This window comes from Pararge aegeria, chromosome 3 (genome assembly GCF_905163445.1).
Source record: "Pararge aegeria chromosome 3, ilParAegt1.1, whole genome shotgun sequence".
NCBI lineage: Eukaryota > Metazoa > Arthropoda > Insecta > Lepidoptera > Nymphalidae > Pararge > Pararge aegeria.
The window spans coordinates 10707607-10723327 of NC_053182.1; the positions used below are offsets into that span (position 1 = coordinate 10707607).

The following is a 15721-nucleotide window of genomic DNA, read 5'->3' on the forward strand; positions in this document are numbered from 1 at the left end:
TAGTTCTTATCAATAAATAAATCACAGAGTGCATTTAATTAATGTTTATAACATCAATGCAATTCAATCGTTATATCACGATAAGAATTATCAGGTTTTCGGGTTTATGTTAGCAGTAGGCACTAAATATGCAATTAATTTTAAAATATTGCGGCAGTTCGTTCTTTCACGTAGCAACGGAACATCGAGTCTCGGCCGCTGCATAATTGCATGCACTAGAGTATTCGCTCAATCATTATAGGCAAAAATTATATGAAAATTACTTTTTGGGTCAGGCAGTGAGTTACGCATAGTAGTTAGGTACAGTGGTTTGAAGCTAATAATTTGGTTCTTAACGGAAAAAAAACCAAGTGTATAAAATTCACTTTACCTAATGTTAAACACGTGAAAACCACTGTACTACTTAATAATGAGGAACTGAAACTGGAGGATACGACAGTTTTTCTAGGAATAACGTTAGATTCTAAACTTCAATGGGGCCCTCATGTAAATAATTTATCGAACAGGCTTAGTTCTGCTGCCTATGCGGTAAAGAAGATACGCCATATGACCGACGTAGAAACTGCTAGACTGGTATATTTTAGTTACTTTCACAGCATTATGTCATATGGAATTTTACTTTGGGGTAATGCTGCTGATATTAGCACTATTTTCGTGCTGCAGAAGAGGGCTGTTCGTTCTATCTACAAAATGGGTCCGAGAGAGTCATTGAGAGATAAATTTAAAGATTTTAAAATAATGACAGTGTATAGTCAGTACATATTTGAAAATTTAATGTACGTCCATAAAAACATTTCTAAATTTAAGAAAAAATGTGACTGCAATAATTTAAACATTAGAAGTAAGAATAAACTTACAGTGCAATATACTAGGTTACATAAAATTCATAATTCGTTTAAAGGAAATTGCATACAATTCTACAATAAACTACCAATTGACATCTTGGAGATGTCTCTTAAAAAGTTCAAAGTTTGTATTAAACGTAAGCTTATAGAAAAGTCCTATTATAGTATAAAGGACTACGTAAACGATAAAAAAGCTTGGGTGTAAATTATTGCTCCAACCAGGTTGCTCTTCTAATAATTTAAAATTACATTGTGAGATGGCGATAACAAAAAAAAAAAAAAAAACACCCGGCTAAGTTTGTTGTGGGCTTCTTCTTAGACCGGGACGCGTTTGGAACCCTCGTAGCTTTAGTTTTAAGTTTACGAATGTGGTTATCGCCATCATCTCACTACCGTGTAATTCTTATGTACGCATCAAAAGTGCCACCTGTGGGCCTACTTGAATAAAGATATTTTTGACTTTGACTTTGACTTTGCATGTATTATGACTAAAGGATCGTACTACGAATTCGCTCATTGTATAATCTATTATCTACATAAACTGAATGTTGCATTTCATTACACAAAGCTCTAGCCAAGCTTTCGAACGGACCTACACCTACGCCGGCGAAGAGAATTGAGATTATTGTCCAACCGATGTAGGTGTACCTATGTTCAGCCATTCGGAAAGCCAATAATTATTCAAATTGCAATTTAAACCGCTTATTGCGCTGCGGCCACATTATAGCGCGAAAATTCGAGTCGCGTTGTCGCGATAAAAACATCGGTTATAAACGATGTTCTTGCCTACAGCAATTAACTTGTTAGGCTTTCTGTGTAAGTAAGAAGAATGAAGCAATACTTATTCACTGATCTAGTCCCTACTTTAGTTAACTAATAAATATTATTACTTTGAAGCAAGATAAACGGCGAAGTGTAGCCACGCAAGCGAATTTAGTCACAAAAAACTCTTTGGTACTGATAGTTTAACCGATAGTGGCGCTATAAGCATTCGTGTTCGATATTCGTATAAATTGCGATTCGACGGACACACTTGTCGCGACATTCATCATCATTATCATTCTCCCAATCTCGATAATGTGGCCCTGGTACCTATTAGTAGTGCGGTAAAATCTATCATGCGTAAAAGATCGGTCCCTCCCGGCTTGTGGGCCTCCGACTGGGATTAAGCAGACGCAGACGCATTCCTGCCAAGCGCGGTCTTTGTCTGATTGCAGTATGACTCACACTGCACACTTTTGATTTGGTAGGTACCTACGTCGTCTTTGATAGTCCCATAACGCATTACTAAACGTCTCCATACACGAGGCAATCCGTGGCCAAGTAAGTAATCAGTCCAATTCAAAATCTTCAGCCAATAGATTAAAGTTAGCTCTATCCTTTCCACAGAGAATAGTAGGAAAAGGATAGCACTAGTCCTTAGATTTTGTGATAGATTGAGTATTAAATTCGGGAGTTTGCGTGCGATCAACCCGTACAATCGAAGCTTCCGGCCTAAGCTACTGGTCCTAGTTGCTCGTTCGAAATACTAATACCATATTATATATAACAAGCACATGCTCTCACAAGTTACTGGGGCATTCTACGTGCATGAGATTTTTGTGGTGCTTTATTTGAAGGGATGGATCGCTGCAATGGATTGTCATCCTGCACGGTTAGAATGTGCAGGAGACAATTTTATCCCCGGGGAAGGGATAAAAATGTATCCCACAGCTCTATCAACTCTCAGAGCACTGGCGCGCAAGTGGAATTAATATCCAAATAATATATAAACGGGTAAACTTCAACTATTCCATGTTCCCATGGGATATAATCAAGGGTTATAATTGTTGTCTCCTGCCTGTGCTAGCCCTGCTGAAGGAGGCTCATAACATCACAGTAGGTATACAAAGGAGATACAGTATTTTGATGCCCTTAATCTCGATGTGAATTTAAAACGATTAGACAGCGTCGCGACAGCGTACAGAGATTATGTAGGTCCCTTACTGCTGAGGCCAGTAAGGAACTTACCCTACCTCCTCCCCTAAAATAATATCGCTTTGTTCTAGTGGTTAGCGTGTTTGACAACGAATCACGCTATCAAGGGATTGACACCCGGGTCGAACCAAGAATTGTTAGATACTGTGTTTTTCTGTTACATATTCTCAGCACCAACCTGGAGTTTAAAAAGTCTAATTCCCAGAAGAAGAGAGAGAATACTTGTTCCCAACACTGGGATATATATAGCCCGATCAATAGTAAGGCCCTTAAGAGATCTCTTCCAGTTGAGAGAGAAAAATAGGTTAAATAGGAAGTGTTTTATTTAAATAAAATATTTGTACAAAAAAAATCAGCCAGTATCAAAAATTTATATATTTGCAATAAAGTCATTAAAAGGTCAATTAGCCATGTATTATTTGATCTAACTAAAGTCTAGTTTTAGTTTCTCATCATATTTTAACACAAATAAGTTGTTAAGAAAAATGGAAAGTAATTTAAGCCCTATAAAGTAATATAAGAATTATTATTTGAAAAGACTAGTAAATATTATGTAAATAAATAACCACAATAATAACATCTCGTCGTTATAAACTCCAAATGGTAGATAGTCCAAAAGGTTAACCTATCAGAATATGTTATTCAAAATACAAATGATTTATAAAACAAAATAGTACTAACTGTCTGTATTAGAAGTTGCTGTTAATAATCTAACTATCTATTGATTACTTTTCATATTTCATTCGACATGTGAATCGATTTTAATTTAGTCCATTCGATGTAGAAACTTGACTTCAACTATTTTTAAGGTTCCGTACTCAAATAAGGGACCCTGTATAGTATCAACAACTAGCGACCTACCCCGAGTTCGCACGGGCAGCGTTCCCAGAATGTTAGTTTTGTAACATTTTACGTTACTTTAAAAGGGGTTTTCATGTTACCCCCATGTTACTCAATATGTTACTCTTATGATACTTTTGGGACTTGATAAATAGTTTAATATTTTACAGCAAAAGGGAAATTATTGTGAAGCGGACACTACTTTGTCAATGATGTGTTGATTGGCGCACTTGACTTCGCATCGCAGGTTCCGACTTTGGTTGGCCATTTTAAAGATTTAAATTCAAAACAACGATGTGTTTCCGTCGATGGGGATAAGATTACCAGTTAGTATAAAGATATCTCTTCCTGTACAACATTATAAAGAAAATTTAAACTGTAGTTGAATTGTATTGTTTTAACCAAGGTTATAAAACAGTGCAAAAGTAAAATAGTATAGTATACTTGAGTTACTAGTTCCCCAACAAAATTCTAAACTACTCTTTTTTAATAGTATATTCCTACTTGAATACTTCAAAAAAACTGTGGAGTAAAATAATTTGGCCTTGACCAGAAATTAACGCGTCCGAAAGAAAAGTTATTTGCAAAAACAGCTTTCTTCATTTTGGATTACGGTAAGTAATTTTTATATTTGAATAACTACGGAACCGTACTTTATCCATCTAACACGCACTTGAAGAAATATAATTCATTTTTTTAGGACCAATTCAATTTTGTGAATCAAATAATAATGTAGGCAGTATGTAAATAAGATGTTTACTATTAAGCAGGTTTTGTGATTTGTTTGCGCTCTGACATTTGCTCACCGGTGGGAACCTGACACGGGAGAAACCCTCCCGGTGTCAGTGTCATATGACCCGCGTATTTCAAAGCCAAGTCGTGTTCTTGCCATTTTATTTGTTCGTTGAGTAAAATACCTTCGCTTGTGCCAGGATATTGAACCTAGAGCGCATGTGTGCTCGAAATAGGGTCGCGTTAAACTTAAAACAATAAAACATTTTCATTCAATTAAGCTACCTATCTTACAATCTTAAGAGAAGAGGATCTTATGACGCGATTGTTAACTTCGCTAGCTTTAAAGTAACTTATTGATCTTAAAAATTACTAATAAATATTAAATATTTCATAAACCCTTGATAGCCCTAGGAAAATCAATGTGAAGCACTAAATCAGGTACGGTAAGGTACAGGTAGGCACTCCGTTTGCCCGCTCCAGCTTTATCGGCTGGTTTCATTTGACCTGCGCATGCGCATAATCAATATATTTATAATAATCTTTAGATAACGATATTCATGAGGTATATCTATTATTACGATTCGAGATTTAGTTGGACTGTTCAATATATTTCGCTCTTCATTGTTTACAATAATGTTGATACTATTCTACTGATCATAAACCTCAAAAGTAGCCTAGATTGACAATTGTACAATGAACAAAATTAAAGGGATGGCACATCCATTTTATTAACCCTCTACGAACTACTTTTATAATTGAGTTAACGCACTAATTTTAGAATTTGTCTGAATTAAAGTATGAATGCATTTATTTCTTACCCTCAGATCAGAACTTCCTGATGACGTTGAAGTGCTGCTGCTGCCGTGACGCCTATTGTGATACATTTCTTAACAAAAAGTTGTTTTCACTTTTAACACAAGTTTCACTTTCTTTTGTCACTTTCTATAAATGTCATTTCCCGATATCGGGTACCTGTCCGCTTGGATTAGAGTTTTCTTTATAAACTTTTTTGTTTGTTCGCATTTCACACAATTCTGTTGCACTAATCACTATATTGCGGTGCGTGTTCGTAATATGATGGGCTTAATATATCTTCCTGGAGTTTGTAGTTAGGAGAACCCATTAAATAGCGTTTTAGTTTAACTACCAGAAATTAGTGCGATCATACTCCTAACCTTTTAATACATTGCTGACCCTCTTTCGGTATAACGATTTAACATGGTCGCATCAAGATCTACTTGATTATACTGAATATGCGTTTTCAATATTTTCTCTAATCACTAATATTTAAACAGAATTTGTTATTATTGATTCACAAAACTAAGTCCATTGTTTTGGTAACTATTTTATTTGCTTAACTGAAAAGATTTTTTACTCATCTACTTTCTTACAAATCATCATCATAATCATCACTTCACTATCTCTATCACTTTATTGATAGTAGTTACCTTAAAGTAAACACAGTTCGCCGTCTACCTGAAGTGGCTAATCTTACGAAGCCCTACTGAACATTTATGTCACTTTTGCAGTAAGTATTTCGATTGAGTTTAGACGATGAAGTCTTTGAGTTGTCGGTGGTGGAACTTGTTAGCAATAAATATTATTGGATTTCTTTAGTTTATAGATTGCAAACATTTTTGGATTTTTTACGAACTGTTTAAGCGAAGTCAGTTCTCTAATAGTGAGCACCGATTCCGAGAGCGTTTAATACCTATTTAATGTAAGGTTTTTTGATTTAGTTTAGTTTTTAATTATTCTGTTATGTTAAAGTGTAGATGGGTCATACTTACCAAGTAAATGAATAAATAAATTTAAGAGATTTTCATGACTGTAAAGTTTTCATTTAGTAGATATTCTAGATTTTCCAGATCTCGTTAACTCTAAATTCTAGATAACTGCAATATAACTTTTGAACACAGAATATTTGTTATTGTTAATTCACAAGTAAACACACACCGGTTAGGTTATGGAATGGCATACGTGACTCAAAAAGGCGACTTATCGATAAAACTCCGAAAACATAACACGCTTATCGCACACAATCGGCATTATCGATTACATTCATACCCTATATCGATTAACTTAAGTTTTACTTAGTGTTAATATATCGCTGTCACCTTGAAAGTAAGCCATTGCTATTTTGCATAATATATTTGCATAAGTAAAGCGTTAGGCGAACCAAACAAGTCGGAAGGAATTATTTATTGCATTTGCCGGTAAAGTATATAATTATATTCGGCCTTACAAAATATAACTTATCTTAAGTTCCGTGAATCTACACTAACTAAGCGGTAACGAAGGCTCTAACTAGGTTGCAGTTTTTTAAAGTAACGAGAGTTCATTGACATTGTGAAAATGTGGTCAAAATGTGGTTTCTTTAAAACTTTACACCATTATAAGTATAAAAAATAAAATTGACCACAATAATTATTTTTAAAAGCTGATGTAAATGAAAGCTGTTTAATAAACACAGCTTTCATTTGTTAGGTTTGACGCTTATGCAAATATACAGCCTTAAAAAACAGTGTATGTGAAGTATGTAAGTAAATATCGCGAATTTTTTACCTAACAACCAAAAAAATCCGAGGTGTTAAATCAAAACAGGGCTATATTTTTCTTATTCTAGTAAATCTGTAGTCTTGAATACATATTCTAATCCGCGTGTTTGTAATGTTTACAATACAGGAACTAGATGGATTCGCACTGGTTTAGTGACAGTTAAGTCACTAGCGGCACAAAAGGACACAGATAGATTTATTTATAGACCGACCGTTAAAGCGCTATAAAAGGGTTTTGTGTGAAAATGTGTATCCGCAAATCCGTACCGTTGAGTCGCGAGCGAGATTCGCATGCGCGTAGGCCGGGCGGCGCGCGCGTCGGCACTGCCCGGGTGCTTGATTCGCGACTTTGCGAGACTGGCCAAGCCCGAACCGAAAGCTACAGCCTCGGGTACTGCGAGCATTGCACCTGTAGCCTTAGTACAAGATTTTCGCGCTCACAATAGTTGAGACGTTTTCCAGTATGGAGTTGTCGGAATGAAATGAATCTGATTTGCAAAAAATTGTACACAAATTTGAGCTTCAATGCTAGGTACATAAGATAAATTTAACTTTAATGCTCATGTTTATCTAGCCTCGAAAACGACACCCCGATTGCCGCACAGCAAATATTGTAGGTACCAAAGCTACTGAACCGTTGTAAACCAAAAATCAGATGCACAGGATTTGCGGCTCATAAACATATATCCATTTTACTTTGACAATACAGAGTTTGTACTAAGGCTACTGATTCGGCCCGCGCCCGCGGCTCTGACATCTACCCCTGACAGCCAAAGATGCAATCCTATCGTTTTAGCATACCAGCATGCTTCAATGCTACTAAAGCTGAGATCCATAAGCTACCTATATAACTTACCTATAGCTGGATTTACGATAACGTTGGAATACATAACGTTGTTTTGAGCTTAGCGCGCGTTTGGTAGGCAAAGCCTAAGTTCATAAAATAAATGAGTTATGAAAATTGTTGTATAAAAACATAACTATTACTACGGCTAAGTCTATTGCCATACAAAGTATTTTGCAATAATGCCAGCCTTTTGGGTAGGTACCGTGCCAATAAGTGAGCATATGGACGAAATAAGGTTTTTTGGTAAATATTCATCAAGATGTTAGATATTAAGTCTTAAGATATTAGATACAAATACTCAGTATTTGTTACAAATTCTAGAAATTTTAAGCTATATCTGAAACAAGTGGTTTTTTTTATTTTGCTCTCATGCACACCTAGATTTTAAAATGCACCTTCGTTTTTTTAATAGGAAAGTAAACTGTAAGCACACCTTTAATTGTGAGTGGGTGCCCTTAGTTCTACCTTAGGTACACGTTAATCTTTAAATAAATCTTAAAACGTAAACTTATAATTCCAGTTTCAAAAATAAGCATTTTATCATAACTTGTTAAGCATAATCTTAAAATGGTTGGTCTATAAATTCCAAATCAAAGATTATACCTACTGAGCCTGATTTAGCCCAGTTTTACGTAAGCAAAGTCTTAGTTCGCTTTATGGATGTCAGCCTAAGGCTGACGTCTACAAAGGGGGCTTATCCTCAGCTCAGACTACTTTAGAGCAAGACGAAGTTGGTATTTATAAACTCATCTTCTAGTTCAAGCTAAAACCAAGCTTAGCAAAGCCAAGTTCTCAAAATTGACGACTAACGAAAATCTTACAATATATATTTACATAACAAACTAAGCGGAACTGATTTGTTATGTAGGTTCTAAGATACCTTTACATAATATATGCCTTTAACAGTCCAATGCTGGACTAAAGGCCCCCCCCAACGGAAGGATTCGCAAACAAACACCACGCCAGGCAGACAGGTTGCCGATCAATGGAGAGGGTAGTAATAGCAAAGAAGAGACTGTTACGTTTTTCGCTTTATTCCGTGGTCCCACACCCACGGTAAGTTAGGGGTAATAACTACTTTATTCTTATCTGCCGTTGGGGTGTAGTGTTGTGTCAGCGTCAACGTCTGCAAGCCGACCTTCTAGTTGAGGGAGTAGATTGTATGGTTAAATTCGCTAGCACTTCACAAACTCTCGCCAGTGGCTCCTAGTAGCTGTTGTACACTCAGCAGCCACACCCTGGTAAACCACGTCGGCTCGTGGGCTAAACCTGGTTGAGGGGGGCCTTATGCGCTTGCGCTAGGTCAATCAGCGGTTACCTCCCGCAACTTGTGTACAAAGACTAACTCGGCGTGAAAGGCAAGCCACAGCTGATAAGCAACGGATTTTGGCGGACACGGCGAGTTAGCAAGGCCTGGTGGAAGGCTAAGGGCGGCGTTAGAGGTCAAGGAGAACGCCGGCCAGACACAGCATCCAAACCTTTCTCCGATTGTAGCGGTCTTCCGTTCCATCGGGTACAGAAAGGTTGGGACGAGAGAGTGCATTTGTTTAAGCGCGAAAGCCTATGCACTTTAATATATCCTGCGCAAATGACTCGTATCTAGCTTATAGGATTCCGTTGTGTTTTTATTAAGTCCTGTGGCGATGGGCAGAGGCAAAGAGGTCTGGTGGTTGATGCAAACTGGGCTTTGGCTAATGTCTGCACACAGGCGGTCCAGGGAGAGTGGTCGTTTCTTACTGCATTGGGTTGACAGTGTGGATTCGGCAGCACCCAGGATGACGAAGCAGCCCTGTTTAGGGAGGCACTGCTTCCCTCGCTCAGCCGGGGAGGGGACTAGAAAAGGTGTCTCAAAAAAATGCTTAACCCGCTCATATTTTAGAGGTAGTAACCACGGCTGCCTCTGCATCACACAACTCGTGGTCGAAAACGTCACAAAAAATGTAAAAATAACGCCATAAAATATCAAACTATGACTTTTGGTGCGTGGAATATTCGAACCCTCCTTGATCGTGACAACAACATGTGCCCTGAACGTAAGTCTGCCATAGTTGCTAGAGAACTCAAACGCTACAACGTCGATATTGCTGCTCTTAGCGAAACACACTTGGCTGACGAGGGGAAACTTGTGGAGCATGGGGGTGGATATACTTTCTTTTGGAAAGGAACCCCCGTATCGGAACCCAGGAGATCTGGTGTTGGTTTTGCGATCAAAAAATAGCCTGTTCTGCAAGTTGGAGGAATGTCCCGTTCATATTTCGGATCGAATAACTACACTGCGCCTACATTTAGCCAATGACAATTTTCTTAACTTGATTAGCGTCTATGCGCCAACAATGGATAAGGATGATAACGTTAAAGACAAGTTCTATGAAGAAGTTAAGCAAGCGCTCTCTAAGATTCGCCTCAGAGAGCAGATTTTGCTTTTGGGTGACTTCAACGCCAGAGTCGGTAGAGACTATGAAGCCTGGCCAAAAGTTCTAGGACGGCATGGTATTGGCAATATCAACAGTAATGGTCAGCTTTTACTGTCTCTTTGTGCCCAATTTGAACTGGCTATTACCAATACAATGTTTAGGCTCCCGGCAAAATACAAAACCACCTGGATGCACCCTAGGTCGAAGCATTGGCATCTATTGGACTACGCGATAGTAAGACAAAGAAATCTTTCCCAAGTCAATATTACTCGTGTCATGCGTGGTGCCAACTGCTGGAGTGATCATAGGCTGGTCATTATAAAAATGAGACTTCGTTTACGCGCTCCTCATAGAAATCAAGGAGTAAAGACGAAGCGAATTAATGTGGATTATTTACAAATTCTTGACTCTAGAAACGCTTTTGTTCATGAAGTTAACGAAACAGTACAAGCTTTAGACCTTGAGGGGGGGGATTATCTAACTAACTGGCGAAAAGTTACAGATGGTTTAATCAGCGCCTCCTCAAAGACACTGGGTTTTGTATCTAGTGTTCAAGAAGACTGGTTTGATGAGAATGACGAAATTATTACCGAAGCAATCAAAAAACATCGAAGTGTTTTGCGACGTCTTCTTAATGACCAGGCCGATAAAATTAAGCGTAGTAATACTGAGCTGCGTAAGTACGTACGTGAAGCAAAAGATAAATGGTGGCAAAATAAGGCTAATTACATTCAGTGCCTTAAGGAGTCGAACCAAATGGGTAAATTTTATTGTGAGATTCGTAAGTTAGTTGGTATAACCAGGTATTGTAGCGTGCCACTAAGATCGCATGATGGCACCAAGTTACTGACAAGCAAACAAGATATGCTTAATCGTTGGAGTGAGCATTATAATAACTTATTAAGCATAGATCGGCGTGCGGATTTAGAATATATTCGTTCAATGACGGCATTACCTACCGAATGGGAACTCGATAAGCCTTTGCTACTGCAGGAAGTCGTAGATGCTATTAAACAGCAACCGAATAAAAAAGCCGTTGGCATTGATGGAGTACCTGGGGAGTTGCTTAAGTATGGAGGTGAGGCTTTACAATATGCCGTATGGAAGTTATTTTTGCAAATGTGGAACGAAGAGCGTGTTCCTGCGGAATTTCGTATCTCATCCATCCACTCTCTTTATAAGAACAAGGGAGACCGCTCTGATTGCAATTCCTACAGAGGCATATCCCTTCTCACCGCTCCAGGGAAAGTGTTTGCGAGGATTCTGCTCAATCGCTTGTTGTGCTTATCGGAAAATGTCCTGCCAGAAACACAGTTTGGATTTCGACCGAAACGAGGCACATGTGATGCTATATTTTCTATACGTCAACTTAAAGAGAAAAGCAGAGAGCAAGGACAACCTTTATACCTCTGTTTCGTTGACTTAGAAAAAGCCTTTGACAGCGTGCCTCGTGAAGCTCTGTGGCTGGTACTGACGAAGCTTGGATGCACAGATAAGTTTGTGAGATTGGTCCGACTCTTGCACGATGATATGCAATGCTGTATTACTGTAGAGGGTGTGCAGTCAATTTTCTTTCCAGTCAACTGTGGCGTTAAGCAAGGCTGTGTACTTGCACCTACTCTTTTCGCTCTCTACTTTACGGTTGCAGTACGTGACGCGTTGCAAACAGTATCTGAGGGCATTCGTATTAGTTTTCGGTCTGACGGTGGTATTTTTAATCTAGCAAGGCTAAAAGCTAACACCAAAGTAGCTTACGATACTATTACAGATTTAATGTATGCGGATGATCTTTGTTTCCTGGCGGAGTCCCCTAATGGCCTGCAGAAGCTTATAAAAAGTCTCAACGAATCATGTCATAAGTTTGGGCTAAGGATCAATTGTAAGAAAACCGAGGTTATGGCCCTTGACACGACCACGTCTTCGCCATTCAATATTAAGCTAGGCAGTGAAACGCTCAAGGAAGTTAGTAATTTCAGATACTTGGGGAGCACTATATCATGCAATTGCAACCTCGATGCCGAAGTGAACAGCAGAATAGGAGCTGCTTCTGCTGCTTTTGGAAAGCTTCGATCTAAGGTGTTTCGATCGCATGATTTAAGGCTCTCAACGAAGGTCTCCGTTTACTTAGCTATAGTACTACCAACCTTACTGTATGCTTCAGAAACGTGGTGCTTATACCGCAAGCATTTTCGTACTTTAGACAGGTTCCACATTAGGTACCTACGCGACATTATGAACATCCACTGGTCGGATCGTGTGAGAAACACGACAGTCTTACGACGAGCAAATGTCAGCGGGATTGAGGCTTATATAATAAGACGGCAACTCCGGTGGTGTGGGCACATATCCAGAATGGGTGAAGAAAGAGTGGCTAAACGCATATTTTACTCCGAATTGCAGGTTGGGAAACGGAAGCAGGGCGGGCAACACTTACGGTATAAAGATGTGCTAAAGCGGCACATGAAGAGATGTGATATGGACCCATCACTGTGGGAATTTGAAGCAGAAGATCGGCCGCGATGGAGACACTCCGTAAATAAAAAAGTATCGGAGTTTGAAGTTAAAAGGCGTGCAGAGCAAGATGCTAGGCGTAATGAGATAAAGGCCAGACCATCGCCGGCCATATATTACAATATAATTGGTGGAGTACTGATGTGCTGTCAATGTGATCGCACGTTTAAAACAAAGAGTGGTTATGCCAGTCACTGGAGAGCACATCAGGTACGCTCATAATAGCTAGAAGGAGTCGCTGTGGTCGGATACGGCCAGGAGGATATATATATTCTTATCTGCCGTAACCACACGGCATATATTATATGTGCAAAAATATAACTTACTAGCTGTTGCCCGCGACTTCTTCTGCGTTTGATTTTGTTTTGATGTGGCATTCAATTTAGTTGTAGTTCTAAAAAAATTAAAGTATTCAGTATCGCTAAGCCTTAAATGAGGGGATTGCTGCTGTCCGCTGAGGAGTTCTGTCCTCTATCTCCAACCACATTCATTAGATCTACACAAAGTTTGGGCAAAATTAAACTCATATTATAACCTCTATAGAACCTAATAGTATAATATTAGTAGGGATAGGGAAGTAGGGATAAATGCCATTCTCAGAATTTAAACTGACAAGCAGAATTGCAATTTTAAGGGCTCTTCTGAACCTCAGTCAGTCTCTAAGCAGAACCGAATATTTCACAAACCAAATTTAGGAGTTTGCGTTAGAGATCCCTATTCTCAGCATAAATTATCTAGATAAATTAAATCTCACGCAGGCAAAAGCACGACACTAACGTGAGCAACAGCGTATTAGCTGTTAATAGTTTTCAGATTTCTTTATTAGAATATACTATGTACACGTAGGTAGTGTATGTTACACTTTCCATACGCTAGTTAACTTTAATTAGTAACTTTCACGTAACTTTTGTTACATCCTAAGTAAAAAGTGGTTAGGTATAATATGCCAAACGTACGTAAACCAAAGTATGCTTTATCTAAATCTTTATCCTGCGGGTATTAACAAACATAATGCAAGGGACGAAAACGAAATGCAGGAGAATATGTTTGGTGTAATTTATAATTTCTTCAAACCTTGTACTCCACATCAAACAGATCTTGGGAACCCTACGCACGTTTCGCTCCGACACCAGGAGCTCCTCAAGAGATGTTGACTTTACAATTTATGGCAATTATGGCAAATTAAGCTTAATTTTCATAATATATAATGCCAATCCGCAAAGTAACGCCTGATTCTATCCATAAACACAACAGAAACCAAAATAAACAATTTATTAATAAGGTTTCATAGCGTGTTAAAATTTATATAAAAATAATTAATGTTATCAGCAAAATCCTAAACCCGCTCGCACAAGCGCCCAGTAAATGCTCCGTGAATCTTAGGACGACAGTTTTATATTTTTTACTAATTTTACTCGTGTAAAAGCAGTTGATGTGACATAAATAAGTTAAATTCACGGGGCCAATTAAAATATGTAATTGCCCCTTAGAAAGTTTACTCTTGAAATTAATAAAAGTGAAGTCAATATTTTACGTTTCAAAACTGATGTTCATTAGCCACATTTCAAATGCTGTTCGGGAGCATTTCCCAGTTACTCTGTACAGAGCGAGGCCTTTGCGCTCTTCATTATCATTTCGCACCCGCACGCTACTTCACTTACTCGTTGATGTATTAAGTTCACCAAGATTCATTGCAATTCCTGGAATTTCCAGAAATATTTTCGTATCATATGTTACAAAACTCATAAAAAAATCTAATTACTCGTGTTTTTTTGCACATTGCCTTATTCTGATATGAAACCTCATGTATCGAATGAGTGGAGCTAGCGTATCTTTTAAATCTGACTTGCTTTACTAAAGAGAAAAAAAGCTTAATAAGTACTATGTTGATGAAGATAATATCCTAATCGTCCTAATTAACTTTACGACTTCCCTTAGGTATTCATTGGCGTAAGCCTCATTAGCCTCATTGGCATGTGGAAATAATTGTTTAAGCCCACATGTGAGCAGCCTGGTTGGTCAATGTTTAGATTCCCTCTCTCCTATTACAGAGGACTGTACCAACAGTGGCACTTTACTAGGTAGTTGTTGATGATACAATATCGATGTTTCAGAGTAGGCAAAAGTAACTTACACTTGATTTACAGATAAGATAAAGATAAGAAAATATAACAGACACTTCCAAACACAACCAATACCATAACAGTGCCTTTTGAAGTGAGTTACTCTAACAAAAAACACACGAGTGATTTTAAATCTAAGGTATGTCCTGAAAACCCGGAGATTGGTCTGGCAACTCTATTACTAGCCCGAAGCTCCCAGTCCTCCCACACTCCGTATTCCAGCAATGATTCACAATAGTACTTATTGGGCAACTATGTTAACTCATTGTTCGTACGCAACTGCATACCTACATTTTAATATTAAAATTGATATTTCGAAAGGTTGTATTGTTGGCCAGATTTCAAGAAGAAGTTGGCTTTATAATTATTTTTGTAGTTATAATTAATGGATCAAGGAAATGAACCCCACGATGGTAAGCGGAAAACAATCGCCTATTTAACACTTCGCAGGACGTGCAGGCAAAACCCGAACTACAAAGTGCCAGTCTTTGTGCATCAAACTTAGCTTCAATGCCTCTACATATGCCGACATCTAGCTGGGACACAGCTAGACTGCTTGGTGGATGAAAGCAAGGCGGTAGTAGATACTACCCCGGACGAGCCTGTCTGTGAATTTTGTAGAGCGCGTTTTGGAATAAGAGAAGTTAATAACAATTCTTGATTGGAAGCGTTTCATGGACGATGACGTCACGGCCAGATCGTTGACTTTGTCTCTATGGCAAACGCTACTTAACGGCACTCTCATATCGCTCAACGACACTAGTAAATATGCTTTAGGCACATTTATCTCTGCAAACTGCTTTATTTAGTTTATATAATAAATAATACTAGAGGCATTATTTGCTTTGTAAGTTTATTTTACTACTTGTAA

At 38.3% G+C, this 15721-nt stretch overlaps 1 protein-coding gene across 4 annotated transcripts in view; it reads right to left on the reverse strand.

Moving 5' to 3' along the window:
* LOC120636011 (tensin-1) overlaps positions 1–15721 on the reverse strand; it is a 169885-nt gene that overhangs the window by 103164 nt on the left and 51000 nt on the right. The window contains exon 1 of one of the 4 annotated variants that reach the window (XM_039907263.1): positions 5216–5493. The exons of the other annotated variants lie outside the window; for them this stretch is intronic. Coding sequence (XP_039763197.1) covers positions 5216–5281 — 66 coding nt within the window. The 5' untranslated portion in view covers positions 5282–5493. Of the gene's footprint in view, positions 1–5215; positions 5494–15721 lie in introns of those variants that run through there. 4 annotated transcript variants of the gene reach the window in all.